At 39.4% G+C, this 16963-nt stretch overlaps 1 protein-coding gene across 6 annotated transcripts in view; it reads left to right on the top strand.

Annotated features, from left to right (window-relative positions):
- Positions 1-16963, top strand: part of LOC146369954 (uncharacterized) — a 43021-nt gene extending 26058 nt beyond the window's left edge. For all 6 annotated transcript variants that reach the window (XM_084909418.1, XM_084909417.1, XM_084909416.1 and 3 more), the window contains 4 exons: positions 13902-14093; positions 14353-14506; positions 14588-14773; positions 15349-16963. In XM_084909418.1, coding sequence (XP_084765544.1) covers positions 13902-14093; positions 14353-14506; positions 14588-14773; positions 15349-15691 — 875 coding nt within the window. In that variant the 3' untranslated portion in view covers positions 15692-16963. The remainder of the gene's footprint in view (positions 1-13901; positions 14094-14352; positions 14507-14587; positions 14774-15348) is intronic.

Raw genomic sequence — 16963 nt, 5'->3', positions numbered from 1 at the left:
ACATCTGCGAAGGCACTATCAATGCTAAACAATATATATAACTGTTTTTGAGTAGCAGACAATATGTTGCCATCCATTTTCAGGAAAAGGCTTGCCTATTTGAGCAAGATAATATCAAACCATAGTATGCATGTATTCCAAAAATATTTTTTTAAATAAAAGAAAAAAAAACACAAAATACCAAGTTTCAACATTTCATATACGATGCAGTTGGATTGTGATTTGGCAGACAGCTACACTTGCAGCATGTTTAAGTACAAACTGAGGGTTTCCATGTCTGGCTCTCTGTATGCCTCTTTGGAACGGTCCCCAACCTTTCTTGCGCCACGGACTGGTTTATGCCCGACAATATTTTCTTTAAGGTGTCGCGGATAAATACAGCAAAATAAAACTAGTACCGGTACCGAAAAAAAGAAGATTTATTCATAACACACGTGAAAAGACCCAGGAAAACCGAGTTAACAATAAAAACGATAACAAAATAACGCTAAAAACCGATAAAAACCCTGAAAACCATACATTTCACACCCGAGCCTCAACTCTCGCGGCCCGGTACCAAATGACTCACGGACCGGTACAGAAGTGTAAGTGGGTGCTGTGTGAGGCGGCAGGTGATGCAGTTAAAGACAGTTCATTATGTCCACGCTGGAGCAGCTCAGCCTGAAGAGAAAGCTGCAGCGCCACTCGCATGACTTCATCTCTACTGGAGCATGAGCTGCCTTTATCTTTTCCTCCTCTCCCACTGCCCATCTAGGCTGTTTCTCTTTGCTTTTCTGTCTATAAGTCTCTCCGTTTCACCAATCCCTGTCTCCTCTGTTTCTCAGTTAATTGCTTTTTTTTATCCTCTGTCACTTGGTTTCTTTCTTCATCTCATCTCATTTCCCTTCTTTATTCTATTATCATTTGTATTTTTTCTTTTACTTTTTCCCACTGTCTCTCTCTCTTTTTGATTTTCCACCATTTATTCTTACCTCCTCGCCCACCCTCCTCTCAGTCACACTGCCCATATCCTCACGTGTACACACAAACAGCCTACAGCAGATGACAAAATGCAAAGCTCACGTGGCTAATACAGACATAATTCACTTTCTCTCTCTCACACACACACACACACTAGAAATGGACGCACTCAGCCCAAACGACAGCAATCTTCTTAAAGGTTTAGAGAATAAACAACACAGTTGCTCATTTCACAACTGCAGCAATCTGTCTGACCAAGCAGGAATAAGCACTTCATGCTTTAATAACACGCACACAAGCACACACACACACACACACACATACAGGTAATCAGCTGGCCTGCCACACTGCACCACATGGAGGGTTTTCACTTGACCAGAGGTTTTATGCAAGAGAGTGGCCAAAAATGTTAAATCCTAAACGTGTGATTAATGTCAACTCTCCTAAAAGCAACATGTGAGTGGTAGCTATGTTTATGACAAAATCAAATCCTAATCAGCTAGCTTTAAGAGATAAAAGCTGCTCTCCAGATTCTGTTTACTTACCCCCATCACTTTAAAGCTGTTTGATTTTTTACTTTAGGACCAGATTACAGCAGCAATGCAGTGTTTATGTTTAGTCATTATAGGTGTTTTAGTTTTGGCTTTGTAAGTATAAAGCCACTGTCAGGTGACAAAAATAAATTCAGTTAAATATAGGAGATGCAGAGCACTTTGATTCAGCAGCCAAATTAAAGGCAATGAACAAAGTCAAATAGTAAAGTAAAAAGTAAAAAAAAAAATATCTAGCATGATAAAGCATATAGTCGGTTCACCATGCGGATGTCACCCATTTCCTCTCCAAAGCGTGGTAGACAGCATGCAGAAGTTTCAGTACCAGTAGGGGGAGAAAATTTATTTAAAGCCAAAAAGTCATCCTTCTACTCCAGCTAGGCAGCTAACATGTAAAGTCTGTTTAAACACTTTCCCATAATTCTTTTCATGTAGGCTTGAAATGAAATATCTCCCTCTGCTGTTACTGCAACTTATCACACGTGGCCATTCGGCTATTATCACCCATTAGTCCTTGATATTTAGCTAACCATTTGTTCATTGCTTTTAACAAGTAATTTCAGCCATCTATTACCTGTATATCTATTTCTCTAACCTAATTCTGCAGTTTTTACATTACATTTGGCTAACTAAATGTAACACATTTAGCTAACTCAATTTACTTTTCAGTAAACTGATCTATTTGTCCATTGCTTTTAGCTTGTTTAGGCAAGTGTTTCCCAACCACTGAGGCATGGCACATAGGTGTGCCATGAGAAATTATCAGGTATGCTGTGGAAGATTATCTAACCAGATAATCACCTGATTAGTACTTTAAGCGATCAGGGTAACGGGCAGAACAACATTTTCTTCCACTGGAGGGCAGTACAACTACCTGCCCTAATTAAATGGGTTGCCAACTGCCAGTAAATCAGAAGGAGAGGAAGAACAAATCCCATAATAGTCATGATGTGATCCGATGCAGCGTGTATTAGCAATAGATAAATATTTGAAAAAGAAAAAGTAGTCAGTCTGACCTGGGTGCTGGAGAAAATTCTGACCCAGATGAAGGCTCTAGCATGAGTAGTGGTCAGAAGAAAGCAAAAAAGGTATACTGGGGACAAACTAAGCCAATTCCCCTACGCCTGGTGTGTGGGGAAAAATGGTGAATATGGTTTTTGTGACATTTTTGTTTGGTGGTGTGCTGTGTGGTTTTTCTAAGGTGAAATATGTGCCGTGGCTCCAAACGGTTGGAAAAACTGGTTTGGACCATTTAACATTCACTTTCAGCAGTTTCATTGAGCCTTTAATGCATTATTTACAGCTGTTTCCACCACTTTTCAATTACTTTTGAGCTATTACGATCAGCTAACAGCTTTAACCATTCAACACTACATGACTATAAACTAACCAGCCATGTCAGGAACTCTTTTATTTATTTACTGCCTTTAAGCATGTAGACATGTTCAAGTAATCATGCTGAATTTCAAACTGAGTATCAGAATGGAGAAGAAGGTGATTTAAGTGACTTTGAATTGGTGATTGCTGGAGCCAGGCGGTGTGAATATTCGAGAAACTGCTGACATACAACCACCTCTAGGGTTTACAGACAACGGTTGAAAACATTTTCCAGTAAGCAGGCAGTTCTCTGGGTGAAAATGCCTCATAACAACCAAGAGCATCTCTGAATGCGTAATCTATCAAAACTGAAGCAGATTAGCAGCAGCAGCAGAAGACCACACCGGGTGTCCATCCTCTAATGACCACAGTCATCCATCTTCTTATGGCTGCTTCCAGCAGGATGTCACAAAGATCAAACCACATCAGTTCACTGTACTGTAATAACATGCTTTAAAAAATCTGCATCTATTATAAGCAAGGTCAATTCTTTTATTTATTTATAGCTATTAAAGACAAGATTTAGTATCTGAAAACACAACTGAGATGTCCTGTTAGCAGAATTCACAGTGTTAATATCGATGAGGCTGGCGAAGCAGGTGTCTTAAAGTTTAGTTCAAAGATCCTTGGAGTGTCGGGTAAAACAGAGCTTTCAGACGGAGTCGATAGAAGCCGCGATTCATTATGCAGCTCATCCAGGAATCCTTACCACTGCCTGGAAGTAAATTGATCTCTATTGATCACGTAATCCTCAAGTGATTCTTCTTTTACATCTGACTATGTTTACATTTCTCTTCTTTTTCCTCTCTTCTTGTGAAATGTTTCAAATAATGTACGTTTATTCGTTTTTACTCATACTATTAAATTATCGATGGATTTTTATCTCAGATCGAATCAGATCAGAATCAAAATCAGATCATTATAATTCAGAGCCTTTTTCATTTCACCTATCCAAAAAGTTCCAGGCAGTATCTTTCACACAGAACTTACATTGTACATAATGTTCCCTGCATGAAAGGAGACATTTAGTCATAAACTACACAAGATTCAACCTGGAACTGAATGAAAGATTAAAATATTAGGATTCATGAAGCGACCAGGAAGGTGCAGAATATGAAGCTAAAACATGCAATATGTGGTTTCCTTGCTGATGCTGAAGGTAAAAAGACTAATTTTTAGGGGAATAAGATTCATCAAATATTTTATGAGGATTTGAAGCCTAAATGTTAAACTGACCAGTAGACTGACATTGGCAGCTCTACACCCCTTCAGATTAGCATACAGATAGAAACAATAGACCTGAATAAAGTTAGAAACCAGTTGTCTTAGGGTTGGAAATTTTGGAAAGTAGGAACTTGAAACGAACTGAACACTGCACACTTAGATATCAGCATAAAAAGAAATGATTGGTAGAAATACTTTGTTTTGTACGACTTTTCTCAGGTTTATATAGCTTTAAATATGTGGTCAATAGCAGACTGAGCTGGAGATGGAGTGAGAAGCTGCAGTGGTGCATGTTGATGTCCAGATCGACTTCCTGCGGAGGAACTGGCAGACTCCTGATAAGCAGCAGTTATTTCAGCTTTAGAAAAGCTGTAAGCCTCAAAGTTAACATGATAACACAACCTATTAACCGCGACAGAGTGTAAGAGTTAATGTTAATCTCTAAATTAGGCCTATATCTGTTACTTGGCAGACCTTTGGGCTATTTAATCTGAACAAGCCAAAATTGACAGCGAATCCTTTTTAGACTATCTGGGCTATTGCTTATTTTCCCTCTAAAGACATTTCTGTCCAAAAAATCTTTATTAAAAAATCTACAATTGTTTGACTGAATGAGACAACATATATATATATATATATATATATATATATATATATATATAATATTTTTAGTGTGTTTTTAATGAAGTTAATCAAGTTAAATACTCTAAAGCGATTCAACTTTGCGAATAAGAACAATAAAGTTCAGTTTTAGACACATTGTCTACTTAAGTGTTGCTTGTAAGCTGCTTTTATTCACTCTGAGTTGCTTTAAATAAAAAGGTCAGCCAAAAACGTAAACGTAAAATGTTTTAATGCTTTTAATCTGATTACCTTCTTGGCAGAGCCTATTACCTTTGCCTATTCCAGGTTACATCTAGTGCAAGAAATCCTGTTACTGACACGCTGACACATGCAGATAAAGATGCACTCATCGGTAGCAGATAGAGTCCAGTGTATTTTAACATGAGTTACTTCTGTCCACTTGAATATATTTTTTTCTCCAACAGCTAAAAATAACATACGTTTCTCCCATTAGCACACCATTTTAATCTTCTTCCCTTATGAATAATACTGTTGCATGTTTTTACTCTTACTAACCACTCAAAGCACATTTTTTCCATACGCCATTTAATTGAATACACTTTACTCAGTTTATCTACCTTTAGCTAGCTCATCTGTGGTTAGTCTAGAATCACTCATCTCATGTTTTTGAGTGGAAATCACACAGGCACAGGAATAACATGCAAGCTCCACACAAAATGGGCCATAAATGGACGTGCTGTGGGGCAACAGCGCTGCCCATCCAATCCAACCTCTAGTATCAGTTACCGCATAATGTTCGCTAATTTCCCTTCAGCGAGAAACACTCAAGAAAGGTGATACACAGAGGAGCGTTTTGGCAAAGACAATGTTGGCAGTTTCTAGATTTCTGCAGTTTGACTGACAGGAATTTATTTGGGGACGAGTATGGTACAAGCCACGACACACACACTTGTTTTCATATCTTAGTGAGGACATCTAATTGACATAATGCTTTCCCTAACCCTAACCATCAAAAATGAATGTCTAACCCTAACCATAATTTAATTGTAACCCTGAAAGTAAAACCAAATTTGAGTCTGAAAAATGCCTTCAAACTCGTTCTATGGGCATTTTGTCCCATAAGCGACTGTTGGTCCCCACAAGTATAGTAGCACTCCTACTTTTGGTCCTCACGATGATGTATAAACACACACACACACACGTAGATCCAGGGGTATTTCTGTCAATGACAAACAATATCGTCACTCCAGAGCTGTCCAGCTCGGTGAGCTTCAGACAAAAAAGACTTGCCTCTGTACCCGGCCTGTCAATCCAATATGGCGTTTGGCAGTGACTCAACTTCATTATTACCTTCCCACAGCTTAAAACTAGCTCAACAAAGTCACTAAGCTAGAGCTGGAAATGAGCCTTCTCTCTTCTTTGATGGGTGAAGCAGAAGGGGAACAACTGCTCTTGCACTCTGTCATTTTTGATTTTCTTTTGTGATATAAGTATTCTAATTTATCCTCTCAGTATTTCCATTTCCTACATTTTTAAAAGGCAAGCATGAGTTTTACTTGACTCTCCACATTTGAAACAAAGTGACAGGCACCATGGTGGAACATGCACGCGGAGAAAGTGGGAATAGTCCTGTTATATAAATTTGATGAAGCCTTTTTGCTTAAATGTGTGCTTTTTTTTTTTTTTTTTGCTTTTTTCCCCTTTTTATTTTGTGCAGAATGTACTGAATTCATGGAGCTGTCGCCAAGGCTAATAGAAACTCAAAAGACACTATTGATGCTCAAAATTCAGTCCTACTGTCAGATCTCTACCTGGAAAAATTATTCTTGGTCAGATCCAGCAAAAGATCAAATCTGGCAGCTTTCGGCTAACGTCTGTAGTTTTTGCACACTCAATGAATAAAGGAAAACATAAACCAAAAGATAATCCCTCATAAATGTGCTGATCACTTCACATGTTAGGAAAAATGATTAAACATATGCCATAGACACATGCACTAATTCACAGCTGAGGTTTTAAGGCTTTGCACAGGAGCATACGCTGCACAAGCAGAGAGAGCTGCGGGCATTAGGTAATCAGCTGTGATGCAGCGCATCAGCGAGGTGCCACAGAAATAGATCCACTGATGGATAGGACAGGGAAGCACGGTGTTTGTTTGAGCTCAGACCACGTAAGAGAGCAGCTGGAGCAAATGGAGCAAAAAAAGAAGTGCTCAAGAAGATAGGAACTTGAGGACAAACAAGATGCAGCAAGTCAGCCAGATACCCCATCTCTCATTAATATCAGTTCTGAGTTTTAGCATCTGCCTGACTCAAATGAAGTTTATTTGGAAGCATTGTGTATCCAAGGACAGGTTTTGTGGACATTGGCCATGTTTTTCCTGATCTATCCCCCAACTCTGTGAAATGCTTGTTTTTTTTTATACATAAGACAAGTATTACAATTGCCTATTTTAGGTAAGATTATAAATTTGAATTTCTATAAGTAGCTGAAATTGAAATAAAATGGGTAAAGGGCTCTACAAACCTGCTGTTAATAAAAACACGCATGCATTTTTTATTCACTGCATTTTCATTTGTGCATGCTGTGGGTACAGATAGTGTGTATTGGATGTGTTCCCTCTGCGTGTGAATGTGCGTGTTTGAATCTTTAATGTGGAGAACCTAATCTTTATTTAATCACAAACTATTCCGAGTGCTTCCATGACAGAGACGAGTGTGGGAGGTGATAAAGAAGAATACAACAGAGTAGATGTTTGGTTGGACAGTGTGGGGTTGCCTGGTTTGGGGAGTGGGGAGGGGTGGGGGGCAGAGTTGTATTAGTACCCTGTTGGCAGCCAAACTCTTTGATTTTTTTTTCTGAATGGGTCTGAAACAAATCGACTGGGCAAACACAGCACAGAGCTAACACACACACATACCCTCACTGCGCTCATACAGTCTTCTCTCTGGGGAAAACACACAATACCTGCACACCAGCATACCTCACAGAAGCACACGAAGTCTGTGCTTGGAAGCTGCTGTCAGTCCCCTGCTCACACGTTCCCTGTGAGCATTCATTTCAGCTAAACTCAGATGAAGAAAAAAGTACACTCCAACACAGCCAACACACAGATTCAATCTTTTCAGCATTAATTTTGCTTTTCATTGCTTCTGAGCACCACTGAGGACATTATGCTTGTTTGCTCTACACTGTCTTCATTGTTCCTTTTCTACAGTAAAAACCCAGAGGGAAGAAGCTAAGAATCTCAAAAGACATCTCAGAGTCTTAAATAGTGCACCCTGTTTCCTAATGTGTTGCTGAGTAAGTTCACTTTAAACACTGCTGATAAATAGATATCAGTTAATGGGATGACTCTGACTTTGTCAAAGGACTACATAAAGCCACCATGATAAACCTCATTGGATTTTGAAGCTTTTGGCTGGTGAGATCTTAGATTTTTTGAAACTGGATGAATAATTGGCTAGCCAACTAATGGTTAATTATAGCTGGTGAAAAACAGGCTTAAAATAAAATAAAAACGACAGTTGATATTCAACAGTACCTTTAAATAGCCACACCCCTTTACGGTCATGAACTGCAGAATTACATAAAGAGACCATTTTTGCACCAGCAATACACATTTAACATTATGGGCGATCGCAGCTGATGGGCGATCGTGGCTCAAGAGTGGGGAGTTCGCCTTGTAATCGGAAGGTTGCCGGTTCAAGCCCCGGCTTGGACAGTCTCGGTCGTTGTGTCCTTGACCGAGCAGCCTCGCCTCTGTCAGTGCGCCCCAGGGTGGCTGTGGCTACAATGTAACTTGCCATCACCAGTGTGTGAATGGGTGGATGACTGGTTGTGTAAAGCGCTTTGGGGTCCTTAGGGACTAGTAACTGGGACTATATAAATACAGGCCAGGCCATTTACCATTATTTCGTGTATAGTGTTTTAACCTCGAGGGCGAATAGGATTACTTTATGTTTATTTATTTCATTTCCTGCTGGTCTTATTGTTGAACACTAGTTTTGTCACAATATTACAATTTTCAATACAGCGGGGAAAAATATGACCCAAAATGACTAAGCACAGCAAGAAAATGTTTGCAGAGGTTAAAACGAAGAGCCATTTTCCCATAAATTTCTGCAGAACCAGTACTGCAACCACAGCTTTGCCATCTGGTGGCGTTTAGATAGAATGCAGGTTTAAGGTACTTTTTGTTGGCTGTATTTTTTATTTTTTAAATCGAGTTGGTAAAGTGGGCTGCTACTGGGACAGGGCTGGTAATGATTACTGCTAGCCACTAGGTACTACTAATAATTAAATGGCTATGGTTAACATGTGTGCCAGCCAGTTTAGCATTTGTGATAACTCTTTAAAATTTAAGTGCTGTTGAAATGGGAGCTTTAAGTTCCTCATTTTTTAGCGTCGTGAACCACAACTACTGTTCAGGTGTTCAGCTGCTAGTGAGAGGAGGGGCTGTGAGCCTGCCTGTCCGTTCCTTTCAGCTTTACTGAGCATTTTAGCATTAAACCTCAGTGTCTCAATTGTCATCACATCAAGAACCTTTTGTTCATTGTAAACACACTGTAGCTCAAACCCAGTGTCCACTAGCTGCAGATCACACATAGCCAAAGTTAACTGCTAGCTGTTGAACAGGGTGAACCGTTTAGATGGTACTTGCCAGGAATTGTAATTGTGAGTAAGTGACAACCAAGAGAGTTAACTTTGAACAATGTAATAAAATGAATGCTAATGTTGCTTTAGTCATTAAAGTATTTAAAATTGCTCTTGTCTCTCTGAGTACTACAAATCCATCCATACTGTAATAGCCTGCTGATTTAAAACAGAGTGAGTCCATTGCTGAGCAACGATAGTGACATTGTTTTTGTTATAGTACACTGTTAATGCATGCTGTGGTTTGTGGTCAGGAAACACTGGCCTCCAGTCATTGGCTCTCTGTAAATCTGCAAGTTCCTTTAGAATCCTACTGTAAATAAAGCAGCTAAATGTAAATCCATATGGTTGATATTCTCCACCAGTTGATAATCAATATGGCCATGAGGACAGTGAACAATGTGTTGTTTAGTGCGCTGCCTTTTAATAGATCATAAACTAAGAGCTCCTGGTGCCGTAATAATGTCTGATAAATTCACCAGATGAATCTCTGATGATAATTGCATTCACCTCGTTTTAATTAAAGATCATTTAGCTTTCATTCAAATGCAAATTTTATCTCTTTAATATTCTTTCTGTGAGAGGTTTGCCCCACTACAACAAAAATGAGCAATTACTTTTTATTTCCACAGCAGGAATATTGAATGTTGCAAAGGAGCAAAAGAAAAGAGCAAAGTATTGGAAAATAAAAGAAATTTGACTTGTGTCTGATCCACATCACTGCTTTTCTTGAACAAGGTTAAACATAAGGTCTTTTATAAGTTAAAGGTGTGCTGTATTTCATGACTGTAAAGCAGATTGTTTGAATAATTTAAACAGATCATGTCCTTTAATGTCATTTCTTTATCTCTTAGTGCCGTGTGTGCATGCTCTGCCAATACAGACATCAGGACCTAAAAAATTCAAGCGTTTGTTTTTTTAAGTACACTATAAAGCCCCCTCTACAAAATACATGATGGTCGCCAGATAGATATATACTACATACAAACACAAAGCATGAGTAAAAGGTCTCTTAAGGGAAACAGAAAGGCTTTTAGTCCCCCGTTTAAAAAAGAACAGAGTCAGCTTGTCCTTGTTTCCCTGTACTGTCACGCACGTGTCTCGTGTGTGCTGTGCTGTGTAACTCTGTGTGTGTGTGTGTGTGTGTGTGTGTGTGTGTGTGTGTGTGTGTGAGGGAGAGGATGCTGTCATCTTCGCATAGGATCACGGGATCCTCTCCCTCACTGTCTCTAACGCAGCAGAAATCCTCCCATCTGTCGCTCCTAATCAGCAGAGAGCAGTTTGTATGTTCATAGGGATGATATCTCTCTCTCTCCCACGCACACACACACACACACACACACAGGATTACACTAATAGTGACACAGCAAAGCATTCCACGGTATCACGCGCTCCTCTGGCCATTACTCATTAAAACACCATAATAGCAAACAGTGCTGTAGTTTACTTTCTGTGTTTAATTCTTTAATCCATTTTAAAGCACAAATGATTTTTTTTTTTTACTAAAAATAGAAAATATTACTATAGATAGAACAAAGGTGTCCAACCCACAAAGAATCAACCTGGTCATCCTCCATTAGCATCTTTCAATTTAGCATTTAGCTTTAATCTCGTGCAGATTAACTGTTCAAGTCTAAGAAATTCATGTTCTAACCCGCCTCCAGTTGCTGTGTTCAGCAAACCTTTCTGGGCTGTTGTGATATACCGATTTGATATTTAAAACATGAAATATTAGTATCATGATGGCACTATACATACCACACATCTAGTGTGAACCTACACTGTATTGTAAAAGTAGATGAGAAAGAGAAAAAAGTTAGCCTGTTAATATTCAAGGATGACCCAGGGCTACTTTCCAAAACCGAAATGAAATCACAATAAACTAAAGATAATTTTACCAAAGGAAATTACATATTTTTACATTTTTCCATAGGCATGAAATAATATAATTATAAAAAAAAAGGGCCAAAAAAAAGTGCAGCAAAAATTTGATTGCTAGCATAGCATTTAGCTACCAGACACTGTAGAAACCCTAGTGCGTTCCAATAGTAAAGTCAGAAGAGCACAAAAACAGGATTTGTTTTGCATTTCAGAAAGGTCAACATATTCATGCATCACTATCGATACAGCACAATGCTTCTTTGCCACCGCTGCAGCACCTTCATGGGTGGAACCTGGTCAGTGCTTTGCGTGGGTTGTTTTTTTAGCAAATCACAAACAGCAGTGGCAGTATGGATTAAAAGTTCATATTAAAATTTTACATTGTCTGGCTGTGAAGCAATCAGAATTGTTGTCTGAAGGCGAAACAAAATGCCCAACAGATTCAATTGGGCTGAATCTGATGATTTTCCAGTTGAAAATCCCAACTGGGACTCAAAAATTCCAACTTCCAAGTTAATCTGGACCAAATTAAAAGTCAACAATACTCTGAGACTTCAGGTAACGATGGGTGCTATAAACACTGGTGACGCAAAATGGGTGGACCAAGTTCAGGTTCTACGTGGGCAACTGAAGCAACTAGTTGATTAGTGTAGTTAGCTAAAGTATTATATGACAGGATAATAAATCTATTAGAGGGTTACCAGAGCCTGGAATATTGTCTAGTGACCAACCATCACAATAAACCGATTGGTGACAAGTGTCTTGTTTCCTTTGTGGACACTCCTTTAAAGTTAGGTTTACGGTCATCATTGTCGATGTAACAGACCTCAGAATATAAAGTGTTTCACTAATCTTCACAATGTATAAATTTTTGGTAGCTGAAAGTTTTCTTCAGTTCATGATTCAAGTGATAATGCAGCTTTCCAATTCCATGATGAGGTCAAAACATATTTCTGTACATTCTGCTGGATATCCGCCATTATTAGTATAAAACTCTGCAGATATAACTCAAATGTAACATTCTGGCAAAATTATTTAAAACCCAGAATTTCTGCAGTTCAGTTTACACCTGGTGACTGCTGAATCGTCACTACCATCGACTGCATGCACAACCCTGTCAGCCCTATGTTCATTTTTTTTTCCCCAGATATTTTTGTTGAATTTTATGCATCAATTTTACAAAAGACACACACAGTATGCTGTTTTCTTTTTGAAGAACATAAAACAATATGAGACATACATTCCCACATCATAATTACAACAGTGCCAGTAGATGTAAAAAAAAAAAAAAAAAAAAAAAAAGAGAGAGAGAGAGGGAGATCCAAGCTAATAATACAAATAAAAATCCTGGAATACAAAGTGGACCCACACCCCTACACAAACAAAAAACACAACAAACAAAAAAAAGGTTTAAGATTTAAAATAAGTGGTCAGCTTAGTCATCGTAATAAGTCAAATCCATAAAAAATACATACATACATACATACATACATATATATATATATATATATATATATATATATATATATATATATATATATATATATATATATATATATATATATATATTAAAAAAAGTAGATAAATAAATGCAATCATAAAGTGCAGGCTCAATAGAGTTTGTACAATTAAACATAAAATAAATAAAATTAAGTCTGAGCTGGCTAAATGGGTGTGTTGCATCGTATGTTCATTTTTTCTATCATTCTTTGCAGCGATGCAAAAAAACAAACAAAAAAATGCTTGCATTGCTTTTCTGTAAGCTGCAGTATAAAAATGTGGCACATTTTGTGCAATCAGTGATGCTGTATGTTTACATGAGATTTTCTGAGAGCTTCAAAAATCCCCACAGCACAAGCTAACAATAGCTGCTGTATCACAAGACCTCTCAGAGGTATTTGTGTATTGTAGCATGAGGAAGATAAAAATAGTGCTGCATGCCTCTGCTTTTCTCCATCTATCTCTCTCTGCTAGTGAAAATGGTAATCTAAATGCCCCACCACAGATTGCAGAAACTTGGGAGCAAGCTGTGGTTATGCCTGAAACGAACATGGATAAAGAAGCGGGAAAAGGGGGGGGGGACATTAACTCTGCTAAAGATGGTCCAGCTATTGGAAAATACATTAACTCCACAGAAATCAAATGGCACTAATCCATGAAAAGGCATAATGTTGGTTTTAGGAGCTCACACACACTAACTCATGACCTCAGTGAAAAAACTTTTAGAGGGCTCTACTATACTGTTCCTTGCTCGGCCGCATACATATACTGTTATAGGACCTGAAGTTGATATTTCACATGGACAAAGGTTAAAATGAGGTCTTTGTAATGAGCTCTAAGCATCATTTTTCTATTCTAGGCTCTTGGTGTCTTGATGCCTGCTCTGCGATGTCCCTGAGAGTAGATATCCCTAACATAGTTATCTCTGGCACACCTCTGGCTGTGAGCACAGCAGCCCTACTCATCCAGCCTTTTGTTTGCGAGGGGCTTTCAATCAGAATAAAGTAGGCTTAAAGGAAGGTGTACCTTCCTCAACTCACTAAACCCAATCTCAGTGCCCCCTTGAGGACTTTTGGAGGGCGCCCTGTCTAACTTAATCCCCTTTTTCTTTAGCACAATGACCAAGTGTTTGGTTGATCTAAGCACTTTTGTCCCGCATCCCATCAGGTCTGTCCTGTATGCCTGTCCTGCCACCACGTCGGGGTTCCTTCTACGTGGAAGGTGGAACAGGCGTGTCGATCGGGAGTGCTTTGGCCTTTTGGTGCAGAGATGGATACCAGCTGGTTGGCAGTGACAAAATCTACTGCCATGTCAGGAATGGTAAAGCGCAGTGGAGCAACTACCTGCCTGTCTGTGAAGGTGTGTAGATTTAAGTATGGAAAACCTAAAACTTAAATACATTAGCCCAAAAATTTCTCTCCTGCATTTACTTTTTTTTTAGTTTTCACCATTCAAACCTCTACTTTTATAAAAGAAAGAAAAAAAAAGACTCATTGACAGTACACAGTTCTTTTTTGTGCTCAGGGAACAAGTCTAACTGTTCCTCTCAACATGCAAGCAATCAAAGCAAAGAGGAAAGAAGAGAGAACCTGAAGAGTCATTTCTGCTCTCCCAACAGCAATCCCCAGGCCGGAGGACCGTGGACTGAGAGTGGCTGTGCTGGCCTCAGTTGTTAGTGGCATTGTCATCCTCGCCATGTCCCTGTCCTTTCTCATCTGCTGTCTGCAGGAGCGATCCAGCCGGGACCGTTCCAAGAAAGATGGACGGATCAGGTAGGAATGGGGATGGCGGTGCGGAGTTATGTTGGTATCAAACTCTCAGAAACTGATAAATCTCTCCTGTGACCTCATCAGACGCAGAGACAAGCGCTCCGCCCGTCGCAGCGAGTGCTGGCTGGAGAGAGAGGAGGGCGAATGGGAAGCCTTCCCTCCACCTAAGATCTTCCACCTGTCCCAGAGGATGAACCCCCGTCTTGCTCCAGACAGCCCCCTCTACTTAACGGGAGGCCTCAGTGGATACGAGAACAGAGGATACCAAAGGTAACCTGGCAACATTCACAGGAACCAAACACACAGAAAATCTTTTTTAAAAGTCACTAAAAACAAAATAAACTCAACTCAACATTTCTCCCAAATTGTGCCGAGACAAATATAGTAAGTATAAATAATATAGTAAGGTTTACCCCCTTAGACCTTTATTTTGGATACATGCGACTGATACAAGTAAATTGAACATGCCTGTATTGTGTTATGCATGTAAAAAAAAAAAAAAAAAAAAGGGGGAAATGAATTATAATCATTTGGAACCAGACCAAGACCACTTCCTCTTGAGGGTCTTGGTGGGGTTGTTTTGATCTGCACTTGAGAGCAATTACGGTGTGAAAACACTCACTAACGGTTCTGTGTAACAACCATCTGCTGAGTCAAGTTAAACTTGGGTTATTTTATAGTTGTAGCATTTCTTTAATTCCTGACATGTTTCAATAAACCAGTTGTTTGTTTCGATCTGTACTTTAATCTAATCTTGAAGTGAAGCCTTAGCCTAACATGGATACATTTCATATGAGTTCCCTTATTTGTAATAACAGATGGCTTATTGTGCTTCTGTCTTTCAGGAGTCAGGAGAGTCTGCTGAAGGCCTCCATGCCCGGGCTCTACCGCTCCGAGTCTCAGCTTTACCCACATGTTGTCCTGCAGAGAGTCCCAACGCCGACTGCACCGTCCGCTCCGACTGCTCCCTCTGCTCCCTCTGCTCCTCTCTACCTTCACCTCCCTGACTCCTCTTCTGCCGCTTCCTCTCCCGCCCACACCATCCCCCACAGCCAGCCACACGGCATGCCACAGTACCCCACCCCAACATATCCTCCAAAACCCAATGTAGTGCCAAACTACCACCACCCAACACCAGCGCCCATCTATCCCAACCCCAATCCAACACCACAGAGGCCATGGCAGTAAGCTACGTACTTCCGCTTCCATTTTTTCTGGGCGCTGTGGTGCTCCTACTGAAGAACGGGCATGTTTGGAGACACATGAAGTCGTTTTACTCTTTCTTATCCCAGTTTTCTCCCACAGAGGTCTGCCAGTGCCAATAATCTAAAGCAGACGTGTAGAAATGGACATGCAGCCAGAGTAGAAGCTCCCCTTTGTTGTGCATGCTTGATGGACTTCTCAGTTTGGACTGAGCGGGAACCTAACAACTTTTTTTCCCCTTGATTCTCACTCAGATGAAGCTATGTTACCAGCAGGGGGAGACTGGTGGAGAAAACCCTGCTTTTGTTTAACAACCACCAGATCGTCATTACTGAAACCCAATGTAGCCTAGCAACAAAGGGACACAAAGAGTTGTTATTTAGATTCCACTAATTTTGTTCATTGAAAGAAGACTTTGTTTAGGCAGCTCTCAGAAATGTACATTTTAATAGCTAACTGTTTAGAAATAATCAGCCATCATCGCACATATTATTCTCTTGAGCTAAATAAATTGACAGATATATATTTTTTGACATATCTTCTTGGAATCACACTCATCTTTTAACCAGAGCCATGTGTGATGTAATGAAAGCAGCTCTTGTTAATACACTGAGGTATTTTCCCACAATGAATGGGCAAAACACAGTAATGAGGGCTTTTATTGGCAGCAAGCGCCGTTGTAGCAACCACTGAGCAAAGCCAGTTTGTGTGGATTTAACAGCACACTGGCTATTGTTAATTCACATATTCTTTCTTTCAACACTGTTAACTACTTTTAACTTTTTCTTCTGTCTGTGTCTGTTTATGTTTCCTTCTTGCAGCTATTTGTGTAGTACAATAAGAAAATTAATAAGAAAAGCTTTAGTGATCAACACTGTGGCTGGTGAAACATTCCAGCGTGGTTATTCTGGGGACGCTTGTGGGTTATAATAAAAAAATCATCACGTTATAATTAATTCTATGACAACATATTTAATTTTATGAAGATCTTTTGTGCAATGCTAGTGAAACATGAGGAAGTCAGGCACACTGTGAGTCTGCAGTGGGTGGAGATGCTAAACCTTTATTGTTCCTTTGAACTGTTTAAATGCATTTAAATCATAAACTCTGTGCAAGGCCCATTTGCTTTTATTTTTAATAGAACACTAATAAATCTGCACTTTAACCCTTTTTTAAATGGCTAGTCTTTTACTGTAAACTATTTGTATAACAACAGGACTGCCGTAAATGCTGAATAAAGAGAGTTCAATATGTTCA

The sequence above is a fragment of the Perissodus microlepis genome, chromosome 17 (assembly GCF_051167445.1).
Source record: "Perissodus microlepis isolate ML-2025 ecotype Zambia chromosome 17, ASM5116744v1, whole genome shotgun sequence".
NCBI classification, from domain to species: domain Eukaryota; kingdom Metazoa; phylum Chordata; class Actinopteri; order Cichliformes; family Cichlidae; genus Perissodus; species Perissodus microlepis.
This window is presented reverse-complemented; position numbering and strand designations above follow the sequence as displayed.